Source organism: Oryzias latipes, chromosome 21 (genome assembly GCF_002234675.1).
Source record: "Oryzias latipes chromosome 21, ASM223467v1".
NCBI lineage: Eukaryota > Metazoa > Chordata > Actinopteri > Beloniformes > Adrianichthyidae > Oryzias > Oryzias latipes.
In genome coordinates this window covers 12,200,058-12,215,670 of record NC_019879.2, presented here as the reverse complement: position 1 = coordinate 12,215,670, position 15,613 = coordinate 12,200,058, and the positions used below count along the sequence as shown (strand labels likewise).

General features: G+C 41.9%; 2 protein-coding genes across 19 annotated transcripts in view; one reads left to right on the top strand and one right to left on the bottom strand.

Annotated features, from left to right (window-relative positions):
• The window catches only part of cask (calcium/calmodulin dependent serine protein kinase), a 127,199-nt gene that overhangs the window by 81,635 nt on the left and 29,951 nt on the right, over positions 1 to 15,613 (top strand). For 7 of the 18 annotated variants that reach the window (XM_023950886.1, XM_023950891.1, XM_023950900.1 and 4 more), the window contains exons 6-12: positions 3,235 to 3,337; positions 7,779 to 7,954; positions 8,334 to 8,459; positions 8,922 to 9,005; positions 9,087 to 9,186; positions 9,375 to 9,392; positions 10,019 to 10,140. In XM_023950886.1, coding sequence (XP_023806654.1) covers positions 3,235 to 3,337; positions 7,779 to 7,954; positions 8,334 to 8,459; positions 8,922 to 9,005; positions 9,087 to 9,186; positions 9,375 to 9,392; positions 10,019 to 10,140 — 729 coding nt within the window. The remainder of the gene's footprint in view (positions 1 to 3,234; positions 3,338 to 7,778; positions 7,955 to 8,333; positions 8,460 to 8,921; positions 9,006 to 9,086; positions 9,187 to 9,374; positions 9,393 to 10,018; positions 10,141 to 15,613) is intronic. The other 11 variants (XM_023950901.1, XM_023950898.1, XM_023950896.1 and 8 more) reach the window with 3 other exon arrangements.
• Positions 655 to 3,215, bottom strand: LOC105356782 (probable G-protein coupled receptor 34). Its single transcript, XM_020713029.1, has 3 exons — positions 2,234 to 3,215; positions 1,291 to 1,829; positions 655 to 1,210 (listed from the first exon to the last, which is right to left on the bottom strand). Exons 1-3 carry the CDS (start codon positions 2,240 to 2,242, stop codon positions 661 to 663), a joined length of 1,098 nt encoding a protein of 365 aa, XP_020568688.1. The 5' UTR covers positions 2,243 to 3,215; the 3' UTR covers positions 655 to 660.

The window sequence follows — 15,613 nt, the reverse complement described above, 5'->3', positions numbered from 1 at the left end:
CAGGCCTACTAAGGAGGTTTAGCAAGCTGGCAAATGAACGAAGGGTCGGCAGCTTGATCCCCGCTCCCCCCAGTGAACTGTCGTTGTGTCCTATGTGTGTGAATGTGTATGAATGTCCCAGTGTTGGTCAGAGGTAGGCGCGAACTGGCAGCCACGCCTCTGTCTGTTTGCCCCATAGCCGCTGTGGCTACATCAGTAGTTACTATTACCAAGCATGAATGAAGAGTGAATGAATACTGGACACATTTTAAATGCTTTGAGCGTCTGGGAAAGCGCAGATAAATCTGATTCATTATTATTATTATCATTACTGCAACAGTTCCGCCCACAGCTCAGGTGAATTTTTAATGAGTTCCTGCCGCTCTGGAGCAACTATTTCCTCGATAACCCAGTTTTAGAGATTTTGTCTAAAAAAAGTCCTAATCATAATTAAAAGATCACCAGGAACACTTTTACAATAAATAGATCAAGAGATTATCGGAGGTGGGACTTGAACACATAAACAAAAAGAGTTGACAGGGAAAAGCATGACGTATAGGTTGTAAATACATTCCGTACTGTTATTTTGCCACAGTGTTCTTTCTGTTCTACATCTCAATTGCAGTTATCTTTGCCTCGAGAAATAAGGTGCCTTTCAATGTCTCCAAAGAAATCTGCAGTTCAGCTTTTATTTTCTTGTAACTTAGCTGATGAGAGTTGATTTGGTGTATCTGTGGTCTTCCTACCATCCATATCAGCAGTGTAGCTGGTTGCACTGACTTCAGGAGCATGCGGCAGACAAAAGACTCTGCTCACCAAGTTCAACACTTCCTTCCTCACAGAGGAGGACAGCAGGTAGTACATGACGGGGTCCAGGCAGCTGTTCAGAGCGCTAAGCACCAAAGTCAACTCGTTGGTTGTATTAGCTACGTTCCTCCAGAAAAGGGAAGTGGGTTGGATCTGGGTTGCTATGTAGAAAGGCCTGACCATGTGATAAGGCAAGAAACAGATGGTGAAGACAAGGAGGATGAAGAAGGACTTTCTGGCATTCTGAAAAAAACTGGGTGAACTGGGAAGGTCTGGATTCTCTTGTGATCTTCTTAGAAGTTTCAGGGCAATCTTTCCGTAAGACACCATTAGAGAAATGAATACCGACCAGAAGGTGAGCACCCCACAAATGTTGATGTAGGCCTTCCACTTGTCTTCATTGAGGTTTTTGTAGTGGAAACATCTGCAAACACCAAACGTCATTTTAACACATTTTTAGACTTTGACCCAAACAGAAAGACTTCACTTAGGAAAAGGACCAACCTGCCTGGCCTTGTGTTACTCTGGAAGATCATGTACGGCAAAAAAAACAGGAAAGCTACAGTCCAGATTACAGCACAAAGAAAGACGCTCCTCTTTGTAGACAGCAGCCTGCGCCTGCCAGCTCTGTTGTGCATCTTTAAGTAGCGATCCACGCTGATCAGCCCCAGTAGTGTGATGCTGATGTACATGTTCATGTAGAACAGGTTACCAACTAGATTACACAAGATTGGACTCAGTGTCCAGGTGTTACCATGGCTGTGATAGAGGATCCTGAAGGGCAAGCAAAAGATCAGCAGGAGATCGGCACAGGCAACGTTTAAAAGAAACACGTGCACTGAGTTTTTGGTAGACTGAACACAAAAGAAAACCCAGAGAGCCAAAATATTCCCAACAAGGCCCACAAGGAAGATTAGAGAGTAGAGCACCGCCAGTGGGATGCGCATGGTTTCTTCATCAACACAGTCCTCCGGCAGAGACGAGTGTCTGGCCACGTCTGCTGTGGTGCAGCTGTTTGATTCCATGTTTGTTAAATTCCAGTCCTGCCAGGAGAAGAAAACCGCAAATGGAATATTTGTTTTGTTCAGTCACTTCAGTGCGGAAACAGAAAAAGAAATCATTATTATCCTAAAATTTTTTGGGGGAAAAAGGAAATTATTATACATCAACTTGTGCACAAAAATAGTTTTATCATTTTGGTTTATTCTGTTTGTTCACGAACATGTTTAAAGCAAAACCCGAAGTCAAACCAATTCACCCTGGAGTAATTTTGCCGAGGTTTTAGCTTTTTTCTTAGTGCAACGAAGTAAAAAGCCATCTAAAACGCTCTTTCAGATGATCGATGCAGATGCCAATCAAAAATGTTTTTAAACTGATAACAATGTTGTTTTTAAATCTGGTGCTCAACAAATCACTTAAGGATTTCTTGGTGATCGTACATACTCACCCAGAACATATGATGTAGGAAAACCGCCAACTTGTTGTCTCAGCCGTCCTTTACGGTTCCTCTCAGTGACTCCACAAAGGTCCTTTGGAGTTTAAAGGAATGCTCCAAAGCTCACTTCTTTGGAAGACTTGTAACTTTCTCTCTGCATCTGGTTGTTATTTAATGATCAGAGACAAACTGAGTAGATCTAGAAGCTTCTATCTGCCCTATTCCCTTTGTCAAATACATCTGCAGCACTGAAGAGCGAGCAGCTCTCCTCGGCGGATGTCCACATCACTGTGGTGCTGTGCAGAGATAACACCCTCTCTCCCCCCCGTGTTGATGCACAGATAAACAAGAAGTTCCTTCTGATCGTATATGAGGGCGTGCACAGCGTGCTCCGCTCGTCTTTTTGTAAACTGTGCTGGTGATCATGAGTAGAGCCATCAGTGAAAAGAAAAGCTTTCCAAATGACTTCATGATGTTTTCTTGCTAATTACAGCAGGAGAGGTTTAGACTGCAATCCAAACTCAGCTATCTTACCATCTCACTCAGCGCAAAAACAGCATTCAAAGCACATAAAGATTTATGTGCTGCAATGCCAATCTGTCTGTGGTTTTGTTTAAAAACGGAAGTGAACAAATGCTGGCTGCTTTCTGCAGCCACAAATAATCTACATCATCTGTTGGTTCTAACACATTTTACACCATTGTGCTTGTCTTTCTTGACTAAAGACTTGCCTGGAAAATGTTTTGTGAAAGCCATAATGTCACATGCCTCATCCCTGCAATCCTGTTTTCATGAAGAAAAAGTTGTTGTCTTTTTTTTTTGCAGCTTTTTGTGTTAAGTCAAGGATGGATGTACATGATTGATCCTGCTGCCATGTGCTGGTTGTGTGTGTGTGGGTGATGGTCTGCATGCGTGTCACAACATTTATTTCTGAGCTTTTATAGTAGACGTCACTCTGTCATTAGCATCAAGAGACCCTAAAATCATGCTGTGGTCTTCCTTCTCGTTCTCAGCCCCACTGTGTGCTGCTGGCATCCAAAGAGAACTCCGCCCCCGTCAAGCTCGGAGGGTTCGGCGTGGCGATCCAGCTTGGAGAGTCCGGATTAGTGGCAGGAGGTATGAAACAAGACGCAACAAAGTCCACCACAACATCAAACTTAGAGATGCGTAAGACACTTTGTTGTGAGTTTTATGTATTTGCCAGTTTTGTGAAATGAAGTTAAGATTTAAAAAAAATCACTTTCGTAAAAATAAATGGTTTATAGAAGTCGATAATATATTTAACAAAATGTTACTTTCAAAGTGTGTGGTAGAAAAATATGTGAACCCTTTCAAAGTGAACACTTATACAACATGCAAAGCTAAAGATGAGTTAGGGTGAAGTAGGTGAAACACAGCCGCGTCGAACAGATTTTTCCGTTTTTAGACCCTCCCCAAATCCTGCGGATGGCATAAGGAGTTGGTGCTGTTGCGGGCCTTGTGAGCTCCTTGCATGCGGCACGACTGTTAGAAATTATGACATTAGACGATCAGAGTGTAGTTTGTTTGGGCGTCCTACAGGCACCTACAGTGGTATGAGAAAGTTTGAACACCCCTGATCATTTTCAAGATTTTTCTTCATAAATCATTGGTTGTTCGGATCCTCAATTTCAGTTAAATATATCATATAGCAGATGAATACAGTGATATTTGAGAAGTGAAATGAAGTTTATTGGATTTAAAGAAACTGTGCAATAATTACTTAAACAAATACAGGCAGGTGTGTACATTTGGGCACCCCAACAGAAACATGCCATCAATATTTAATAGATCCTCCTTTTGCAGAAATGACAGCCTAGTCGCTTCCTATAGCTTCCAATAAGGGCCTGGATTCTGGTTGAAGGTATTTTGGACCATTCCTCTTTGCAAAACATCTCCAGTTCAGTCAGTTTTGATTGCTTCCGAGCATGGACAGCCCGCTTTAAATCACACCACAGATTTTCAATAATATTCAGGTCTGGGGACTGAGATGGCCATTCCAGAACATTGTACTTGTTCCTCTGCATGAATGCCTTTGTAGAATTAGAGCAGTGTTTAGGGTCATTGTCTTGTTGAAGTATCCAGCCCCGGCGCAACTTCAACTTTGTCATTGATTCTTGAACATTGTTTGTAAGAATCTGCTGATACTGACTGGAATCCATGCGACTTTCAACTTTGACAAGATTTCCAGCACCTGCACTGGCCACACAGCCTCAAAGCATGATGGAACCGCCACCAAATTTGACTGTGGGTAGTAAGTGTTTGTCTTGGAATGCTGTGTTCTTTGTTTGCCAAGCATACCGCCCCTTGTTATGTCCAAATAACTCCATTTTAGTTTCATCAGTCCACAGCACCTTTTTCCAAGATGATCGTGGCTTATCCAAATGTGCTTTAGCAAACCTCAAGCGACTCTGTTTGGGGCATGTGCGCAGAAAAGGCTTCTTCCGCATTACTCTTCCATACAGCATCTCCTTGTGCAAAGTGCGCTGAATGGTTGAATGATGCACAGTGACACCGTCTGCAGCCAGATCACGTTGTAGGTCTTTGGAGCTGGTTTGTGGGTTCAGTTTGATTGTTCTCACCAACCTTCGTCTCTGCCTTTCTGAGAGTTTTCTGGGCCGCCATGCCGGGCCTTTGCCTTGAACTGTGCTTGTGGTCTTCTATTTTCTCACTATATTACTCACAGTGGAAATTGACAGCTCAAATCTCTTAGCAAGCTTTTTGTATCCTTCACCTAAACTATGATGTTGAACAATCTTTGTTTTCAGCGGTTTTGAGGTTCCCATGTTGACATTCTTCAGAGAAGATGCAAAGAAGAGAAAAACCTGCTCTTTGCCACCTTAAATATCTCTTCTCATGATTGGCTTCAAATGTGTATGTAGGTCAAGGGTCAATGAGCTTATTAAACTAATTTTGTGTTCCAATAATTATTGCCAAAGGTAGTCAAATCAATAAAACAACAGGGCCCAAATACACTCACCTGCCAATTTTTGTTTAAGTAATTGTTGCACAGTTTCTTTAAATCCAATAAACTTCTCAAATATCACTGTGTTCATCTGCTATATGATATATTTAACTGAAATTGAGGATCCGAACAACCAATGATTTATGAAGAAAAATCTTGAAAAGATCAGGGGTGCCCAAACTTTCTCATACCACTCTATGTATCACTTGTACACTTCGTGGCAGCGTTTGTGCGCGGTCAGTAAGGGGCCAGTACTCGAACCGTACTAACAACTAGAGTGTGGCGCAAGGGCACCATATGACAGTATCAGCCATACGACATAAATGAGTGTAACTTACATTATCCTGATCTATACTTCACTATACATTTACAACATGAACGACAATGGTAAGTTACATTTAAATTACGTCACTTGAGGTGGCTGCATGAGCCTCAAGGGAACTCCAATACACACCTTATGATGCAGCCAATCCTTTTTATGACCCTCCATGGGCCTAGACAACCTAAAACTGTCACAACCCGTAGGGGTCAACCACTGTAGGAGTGCATATGACTAATAAGGCTTTATTGATGCTAATGTTTAAATTAAATTGACTTTTACTAGACTCACTTTTAATGAAATGATCTCTACATAGACACTAGTGATCGTTGGTGCCAACATGCACTCAAGCCTTGGAGTTGCTGGGATCTGCCTGCCGGATGGCAAATATGCTTTTCACACGCCTATCCGGATCTCATATTCTATAAAACTGTCCCTCCTGTTTCTGACCCCATTGTGACATTTCTATGCCATAAAACTCTCAGGCATTGCTCAGCAGTAAACATTTGCTGAGGATCGTGATAAAATGTATGTATTGGTAAACTGAATAGATTTGCCCAATAAGCTGGCGTTTGTTTAAGGCTGTGACATAACATGCAAATGGACTAAATGTGTCTTTAGTAAAACACATCCTCCTATATTTCATTCATTTGAATCAATTTTAGGGCCTGGCCATAAGAAAAACAAATAAAAGCAGATTTACTTCCTTATAACTATGTCTGTAAATTTATGCCTACAAAGCACAGAGAACCCTCAGCTAGTTGATGCTATCGCAGGATGTTTACGTCTTTTACAGTGCAGGAAAGATAGTTTTCTTCAGTCACTAAGGTTCAAGTTATCAAACTTCTAAAGCTGACAGAGGTCCATCATAGATACACTTTCACAGTGAGAGACAAATGTATAAAAAGCACAAATTTTTAAAGTGTTTATTTGTGTAATGGTGCAGAAAGAGTTATTGTTTCCTCATCATGACATTACGACAGTTTTCCTTCCCTTTTTTTTGTTTACACACTACTCATGTGATCCTTTTACGACTCTTTGGCATTGCTGTAGCAGTTGTTAGTGATTATATATGTAGAAAAGTTTGGATTTATTCATCTGAATGTATAAAATACTGAGCGGCTGGTTCAAACATACGGCAAATGTCATTGCTGTGGTTTGTGTCTGCTGAGGTGTCTGTTCATCCGTTTGGTTAGCACATCTATAAGATCTGCTTATTTATTTCCGTGAAAGGGGTAAAGCCAGTCTTACAGGTAGGTGGTTGTTGACATAAGTGATGTATTCCGTTTGGTTCTGAAACCTTCAGGATGTTCAGCTGACAGCAAACATCCCGTTTGGCTTGTCACAAAGACTCACTGCTAAATGTTGAACTCTGTAGTTTGTCATCTTCAGATGCAAACCCCGAAACCTCTTCAAATCTTTACTGTATTTATCGCACTATAAGGCGCAATCAAAAGCCCTAATTTATTTGTATAACCTGGAACGCCTTATATATGGTTTAGTTGTGGATGTGTTTACTGATGTTTATTATTTAAGTAATTTTGAGAGGTACATGGCGCCCTGGCAAAGTATTTCTGTTTTTTTTGGGGTTTTTTTCTTGAGTTCCAAACAACATATGGTGTTGTATAAAAGCTTAACATATTGTGGCGATGGACTGTTTTTTTTTTTTTATGTGTCAATAACGAATATGGGAGTTTGCGCTGTCACGTATGTTTAAGTGCTATTGGTTGGTTTGTTTTACGTGTTGCAAACAAGGTTGGGAGTTATAAGTATCGCTAATATGCTAATACGGCTAACGTTGCTAAGGTGGCTAATGTGTAGCGCGTTACAAACAAGCTCTGTGAACGCCGTTAATGAAGTCTGAATGACTAACTTTCCTCTTGGCTCTTTTTAATAGCTTTAAAGTTCGATGCGCCTGATATATGAGATTAATTCAAAAATAGACCAATCAGTGTTGCACCTTATGATCCCATGTGCTCTGTAAAATACGTTTTTTTGTGAAAAATTAGGCTTAAGGTCATGAGCAAGAAAAAAAAGATGAATGTTTTCATCAGAATGTAATCAAATTGCCTTGGAGCTCAGTGTTGTGGTTCTTTTTTTCTGTAAAGCACGTCTTGAGGAACAGCTGAGAAGGAGAGGAAAGGCTTTACACACTTACCGCCTCCCTCCTCTGCCATGAAAACAGAAATAAAGGAGAGAAGGACCCCCCCCCCCCATCCCAGCTGGAAATGTTGTGCTGCTTGCCCCCCCTGCAGGTCGTGTGGGAACTCCTCACTTTATGGCTCCTGAGGTGGTGAAGAGGGAGCCGTATGGCAAACCGGTGGACGTTTGGGGCTGCGGAGTCATCCTCTTCATCCTTCTGTCAGGCTGTCTGCCTTTTTACGGCACCAAAGAGCGACTGTTCGACTCCATCTGCAAAGGCAAATACAAGGTGTTGACAGAACCACTGCAGTTCTTATTTTATTTGTTTTTGGGGGCATTCCACTACAGCCTTCTCCATAGTACCAACACTCAAAATACCTTAGCCCTTTTGCTTATCAGTCAAAAAAGTGTTAATCACTTATTCTGCAAGTTGTTTCGCTTAAAAAGTTACGTTTGGTCTGTAATTTTCATTCATAGAAACACTCCCAACAGAATGAGAATAATTGGACAAACAGAAATCACATTGTCTGACTCTTAAAAAACCCCTTCGATCATCTTCTGATCTATTTTTATAGCCATCCCATTGGGTGGATGGAAGGATGGATGGATGGGTGGGTGGGTTAGACTAAAGTCTGAATCCTGTGTTTGCTCCTTGTCATGTCTGTAAGCAGATGAATCCCCGACAGTGGAACCAGATCTCGGAGAGCGCCAAAGACCTGGTGAGGCGCATGTTGATGCTGGACCCAGCTGAGCGGATCACCGTGTACGAGGCGCTGAACCACCCCTGGCTGAAGGTAGCATGGCATCACACTGCAAGAATCCATAAATCATCTCAGTTTACTTTGCTGAAGGAAAAAGCCTAGGATGGTCTTCAATATGACAGGAGTCTAAAATCGGTTTCTGTTTTTGGAAAAGCCATGTTTTGACTTGTGAGTAAACTTTTTGCCTGGATAATAAAGTTGGGCTCTCTGGAGGTGTGAGGAAATGGCCATCCTAGAACAGGAGAGCACAGACCCTCAGAGGCCTCTTGAGATTGGAGTGATTTCATTGTTTTGGTTTGTTTTTCAGTCTATTCCGTGTTATCCGACTTTCCCAGAATCTGGGCTTCAGTGTGGCCTGTGGCGGGTTTTAATGAAGCTGTTGAATCTGTTTTCCTCCAGACTGTGTCTTTACTGTTTTCATTGTTGGTACATTTCTCTGTTTTTCCTCTTTACATAAACAGTCAAATCACCTTTAAGCCTGTTTGTTTTTTGAAGGAGAGGGACCGCTACGCCTACAAAATCCACCTGCCGGAGACTGTGGAGCAGCTGAGGAAGTTCAACGCCAGGCGGAAGCTCAAGGTCAGTCAGTCTGAGCCGCCTTACAGCCGCTTGTCGGTAGGTGTGAAGAACTGACGCCCACCGTTGTTGATGATCTTCCAGGGGGCTGTGCTGGCCGCAGTGTCCAGCCACAAGTTTAACTCCTTCTATGGAGATCCTCCAGAGGAGCTCCACGACTTCTCGGAGGACCCCTCCTCTTCAGGTGCCGCGCCCCGTTTCATTTCAACCACAAACCTTTCCAGAGTATTTGTGAGGAAGAGGCCCACGCCTGTCTGTTCTGTTCGTCAATGTGTTTGTGTGTCGTTTGGCAAACAGTCACATAAATATCATCGGCTTTGACTCATTGATGGTTTTTATTGTCTGTTTCTGTTAATGCTTCCCGCCTGCTAGGACTTCTAGCAGCAGAACGTAGGTATCTGATTGTTCTTCCTGTGTGGTTGCCTCCAAGGTTTGCTTTTCTTTTCTTTGTTAGAAGGTTTCTGAAAAGCTTTCTAAAACCCAATCCTGTCATTTACTGACTGGGCTCTTTGACAGTTTGTGAGTCTTTTTTTGTTTGCACATTTGATTTCTGGTCAAGCTGCTCCGGCTGAACGTCAGATTCTTGTTTAAAAAAAGTTCTTTTAGTGCTTTGTCAAAAATCTTTAGTATTTTGGTTTTAGAGGTGATTTGTTTTTGCTCCTATCAGCCAGATAATAATTGACAGACAGGAATAAAGCAGTCCCACTAAATTATCAGGATCTTCACTCCTTCCACCACTTTGATTGTGAAGGACACAGGCATTCCACCCCTAAGCTTCTGTTGCAGCACAACTTAAATGGAAATCATATTTTTTGTTTGAGACTTTCCCAACCCAATTTCTTTCACTGACTTTCGAGCACTTACTGAGCCACCCATATGCGTTACAGACAGAAAAGGAGCACTTTTAGAAGTTTGAATGAGTCCTGGTCTTAAAAGGTTTTTTTATATTGTTGTATTTGTGTTTAGTGCACGGATTGAGGTTTGACTCTAGGCGTGCCCGTTCATGTGTCTTGCAGGTGCCGTGTCTCAGGTGTTGGACAGTTTAGAGGAGATCCACGCGCTGACTGACTGCAGCGAGAAGGATCTGGACTTTCTGCACAGCGTTTTCCAGGACCAGCATCTGCACACTCTGCTGGATGTAAGTGTCTCACACCGGCAGCAAAGAGCAGCAGGATGGAGGAGTCTTTGCTTAGTGGAGAAACTGTTTACTCCATGCAGAGACACATCCACCCACAGTGTCTGCACAGCTCTGTCTGTGTTTTTGGGTCTGAGGTCCAAACAGAGCTGCTTTTTTGCAGGGACTTTGTAGATTTTCCTTTAAAACTTTTGGAGTACTTTAGACCTGTTTGATCTTGAAAATATGTGTAGTAGAATCAAAAAATAGACCCTTAACAAATCAATCATAAAATTCATTTTAAATATATTTCACTCTTGAAGCTGATGTCTAAGTGGGGTTAGTTTTTAAATTCTGTTTATTTTTTATTTTTTGGTTGGTTTACACTTTCAAAGTTTGATTTATGATCTGTCTGAAACGGATCCATGTCTTCCTCCCTGCATCTTTATTATTTAAATATACCATAAATTTCTGACTTGCTTTGCGAAGTGGGGGGTCTCTTATCTGCCGTGGTCGAGCTGATGCCCCCGCCTGCTGCATCCATCTACCTCCACTTTTTATGCTTTGCAAAAATGTGCAGATTACACCCTGCAAATGATTTTTGAAAAGAAGTTTGTCTTTCAAAAATAAATAAATAAATAAAATGCTAAATCATCTTTACTTTACATTATAGGTTTATTACTTTCAAATTTTGTGAAAAACTTTAGAAAAAACTCATTCAAAAATCAAAACAACTGTGGCCATAGATTGAATTTTTTTTGTCAGAAATAAAATTATTTATAATTTTTAATTTTTATTTTTACTCGCATCTTTTTATTCTGTAGTTTGAGAAAAACTTTAGAGATCCACTCTGATGAAAACCTGGGTTTTTGGTGTTTTAACCCTCCTATTATCCTTGGGGTTAATTTGACCCCAATTCAATGTTCGTCATTCAAAAAATAATAGTTGACTTTTTTGCTTTTACTTCGTATTTCATGACTTTTCCTAATTTGATGGGGACAACTGATAAGCAAAGAATTATCATGATATATTTTTCAATGTGCTAAACACATATTGCATACTTTGGTGCTCCTTTGGGGTCAGTTTGACCCCAGGCTTAGTTAGCTTGGTAAAACTTGTGTCTGTCTGTGTGTGTGACCTAACATCCCCACACCTGCAGGTCCAGAGTTGATACTTTTGAGTTGATACATAACGGGGGGGTGGGGAAAACAGCTATTCCCACGAGAACTTTGATACTTCTCGTTGTGTGGCTATGTGGGAAACAACTTGACTTCTGAGAAACAACTTGACTTGACTCCAGCCAAAATGAGGAAGCCAACATAGACTTGTGAGTTGATCCCGCTCAAGTATTTGTAACTACACAGCGGAGCCGCCACCAGTGTGTGAATGTGTGTGTGAATGGGTTTGTGACTGTAAAGGGCTTTGGCCTTCAAGGAAGGTAGGAAGCACAATATAAGTACATGCCTTTTTTTTACCATTCAAGTAAAATATTTTCAATTGGTGGTTATATGAAGAGCTCGACTAATGACTTTATCTTCAACATAACTGACTGTATGTCTGGCGGAAAACTCTTAGAGCACGTCTACCTTGTTGTTGAAGTGAGTAGAGGGACCATAATTTTCCATTTTTGGTGCTAACGTGATATTAAGGAAGGGGGAAACAATATTCTCATGAGAACTTTCTCGCACATGAAGGTGTGTGTCTGATTGACCTACGATACTCACACCTGCCGGTCCCAAGCCCGGTAAACAAAAGAGGAGAGGTGAGGGAGACTTTATAGTGACCAACCACACATATGTTACAAAAAAAGGAGATAAATAGGTAAATAAATATGTTTATAGGAGGAAAGGGGGGGGGGGTCACAAACATCAGTCAATATGCTTCATTCTGAGAGAGTCATGAATGTGCACCCAAAATTAGAAAAGATTTGGATGAAAGATATTCAAGATGCACTAACTCTAAAACTGAAAGTTTGACCTGATGGTTGCACTACAGCAAAGGTCATATCATCACCAAAACCAATAGGGTACAAACTCTTGTTGTCATCAATGTTGTCAGTAAATTTGATAAAATTTGTATTAAAACTTTCCAATTTAAAGTTTTTTCTGATGGTGGCGCTAGAGAACCGGTCACCTCACTGATCTGTTTCATTATCAAGGTCTATTTATGTATTCAACAAATAAACAATGTGCCTTACACAAAAAACTTGGTTAATTATTGTATGTGAATCATTTTCAGGAGGCAAATATCCCTGGGGTCAAAATGACCCCAAGGGTGAAATGTGTTAGTAATATTTAAGGATAATACGAGGGTTAAAGATGTTCTTGGAGGACATATAGAAATAAAATTAAGCTCAAAATTACATTTCTTAATTTCTTTACTCAAATTGTTGTGAATCAGGGGCAGATGGAAAAAAGCGTGCCGTGTCCCTCACTGTATCGGGTTTCATCTTTCACAGTCTTGCTGTTCTTTGGGTTTTTTCAGTGCAGTTTAGCAAGCCCTTTCTTTTTTCCGCAGCCCACAGAGTTCTGTGTCCTTATTGGCTATTTACCTTGTCAATCAGTTGCCTCCTGTATCTTGCACAGATGTGTTCAGTTTGACATTTGAAAAAAATTTCATCACGATGAAGTAGAGCTAATTCTACTAGAAATGGTAGAGCTGTCCAGCATGGGATCAGCTCCTCGTGGCAGATGATACCCGTCACGCAGTCATCCCCTGTAAGCGTGTGAGGCCGTCTGACCCTTAGATGGAGGGGTCGGCTACACCCTGCGCTCTGCTGTGAGGGTCATTCAGCATCTCTGGCAGTTTAAGCAGGAAGATGTGTTCATTCTAGTGGGAGAACTCCTGCCTTGCTGGCTGAGCAGTAGAAGTGTGGATGAGCTGCAGCGTCTGTAACAGGATGAGGCCCGCAGTGTGAGTTCTGTTGAAGGTTCACTGGATTGCTGCCGGCTGAGCACGTTGATGTACCGCGTTTGTGTGCAGCGTTGTCACCATCAGCCTGCGGCTGCAAACGTCTCCAGCTCAGCCTTGCTGTCACCCCCCTGCTGATGTCTGAGAGGAGGAGCGGAGCGGAGCTGAGCCTCCCAGGAAACAATGGTGTCTGTTGTCGGTGCCACTCGCAGGCTGCAGCCTCCGTCGCTCGCAGCTGCCTCCGCAGAGCTCAGAGGTGTTTACCACGCAGAGCTGATGGAGCGGTGGAGCAGTGGTTAGCGCTCGGTTGGTGTTTGTCTGACAAATGCTTGCTATCTGTGGGGTGAGTGAGTCTTCTTCCTGTGCTAACTCCTGGTATTGGCATTTGAAGACAGCCAGCATGCATGTTTAGGCTGTTTATGAGGCGCGGGAACCGAACACATGCTTAGTATTTTACCCTAAAGCACCAGGGAAAGAGGCGAAGGAAACAGGAAACAACACGCACTTTCCCTTGTTAGTCATTAGAAATCAACATTTCTGTCTGGAGTTTCAAAATAAGAGCTTGTTGAACGCTTCAGAGATGTGTTCAGATCTACAAACCCCAACAGAAAATAAAAAGAGGCTTCTTAAAATGAGATGTTAGACGTAACCCCTCCTCAGGGTTTGTAGTTCCAAACCCTCATTTGTCATTTTTTAGTCTGCACGCCTCAGTAGATGCTGTGTCAGCTTTTTGATGGCTTTTTGTTTGTTATCATAGACAGCCGGAGCTGACAACACTCCTGTTCTTCACTGAATGTTGCTCTCCACAGTGACACAGAGAGACTAGTCATTGCTGATCCTGTCTATGTCTGTTGGGCTCTGCTACACGCGTGGGGCGTGTTATGTAGCTGACTTGTTGCAGTGGAGGGTTTGAGGATGTTTTCCCCAAAGCAGGGATTCTCTGCCTTTTTACTGCCTTTTTCTCTGCCCTGGAGAAAAAAAGCAAAAAGGAAAAAAACAAAACAGAACATTGTGGCATCCATTTTTATTTCCATGACATTTCTTGTGTTTTTTAACACAATGTGTTCATTTTGGGATGATGGATTCTGGTTCTTGTGGCAACCCCCCCCCCCCCATCCCAATTCTTTGCAACAGGTATGTGGGAACTAGACAGAGTGCCCCCTCCCCCTCTGATGTTCCAAGTTGTAGTGCTGACCAATCAGATGTCTCAATAAAAGAAGTCACCTGGTTCCAACATGACTGTGTTCGTTTTGTGAATGAATAGCAACTGAATTGACTTCATTTCATTGGAACCGGAAATTGACCGTTTTCTCTGGGTGACGTCACACTCACTCAGTCCAGTTGTCTTATACAATTGATCCAACAAACACATGAATAATTCTGTGAATCTGGGATTAAAGCTCACATCTAAGACAACTTCATTGGAGGTTTTATGAATTTCATCTTTTTGTTTCATGTCGGACATCTAATTTTCTCAAAAGTAGAAATTTTTTAATATCAGATAGTTCTCAGACAGTCGGCTCCTTTCTTGTTTTTGTTTTTTTATGTTTCACCTGTGTGTTATTTCTCTTATTTGTCCATTTTTGGAGATTAGGGTTTGATTCCACCGTATCATTCATTATCAAACTAAAAAAAATACATCTTTTGGTTTAGCTTACAAAACACCAACAAGTCATGTGACCACAAGGTTCGTCCTGGGACGAGTGAGATTCAACACAGAACGTGTTTCAGCCTCTCAGCTGTGGATCCACATTTTTACTCCACACTCCTGAGATTCCATTCATGCCAGTGGAAGTTTCAGCTAGAAAACTGAACATCTAAGCAGCTTTGTCTTCAAGAGAGGGGATGACTGCTCTGTGATGTTTCCTTTGTGGTTTCCTTTTCTAATACAGTAAAAGCTCGTGAACTGTCTTCCTTTGAAGGTGACATCCATCACGATGATGTGAGAAAGTAGATTTCTGTTAAAGACCATCGTTGATTTAAGCATGCTTTACATTTTTCAGATTAAAGCGTCATCAGCAAAAGGTCGTATTCCTGCCAGACAGCTTCTGTGTAATCTGTAAATATTTAATATTCCAATAAGTTTTGCATTTCTGTAAATCTTTGCCTAGTTTTTGATGAAGACATTTTTTTTATTGGAGTTTATAATGAGATGTTTCCTGTTTATGGCTTTTTTTTCCTGTCAACTCATAATGTTTTAATCATTTAAGACAGAAAAGGGTGTAGATGACATTTTTCCTAATGATTCTGGTTGTTTCTGGAATCCTTCTTGTGGTCGAGCGTGTTTTGACCATGAATGTGGAGCATCATCTTTAACAGAGCGGCTGCTGTCAGAGCGAGGACAGAGGAGAGCGGGCTCTCATTGAACCGCCGGACACAAGCCTCTGTTTGTCTGTCTGCCGTGCGTGCACGTGTGCACGTGTGCACGTTTCCCCGTGCTCTCAGAGCTGAACAGCAGGGCAAATTGAGGTGGGATGATCACAGAAGCTGCAGAGTGCAGCAGTTATCTAAGCTGCAGCTGCTGCTTTCCTTTGAGTTTCTTTCCACTCCAAAGCAGCGTCAGGCTTCTCACACCTGGAACCAGACC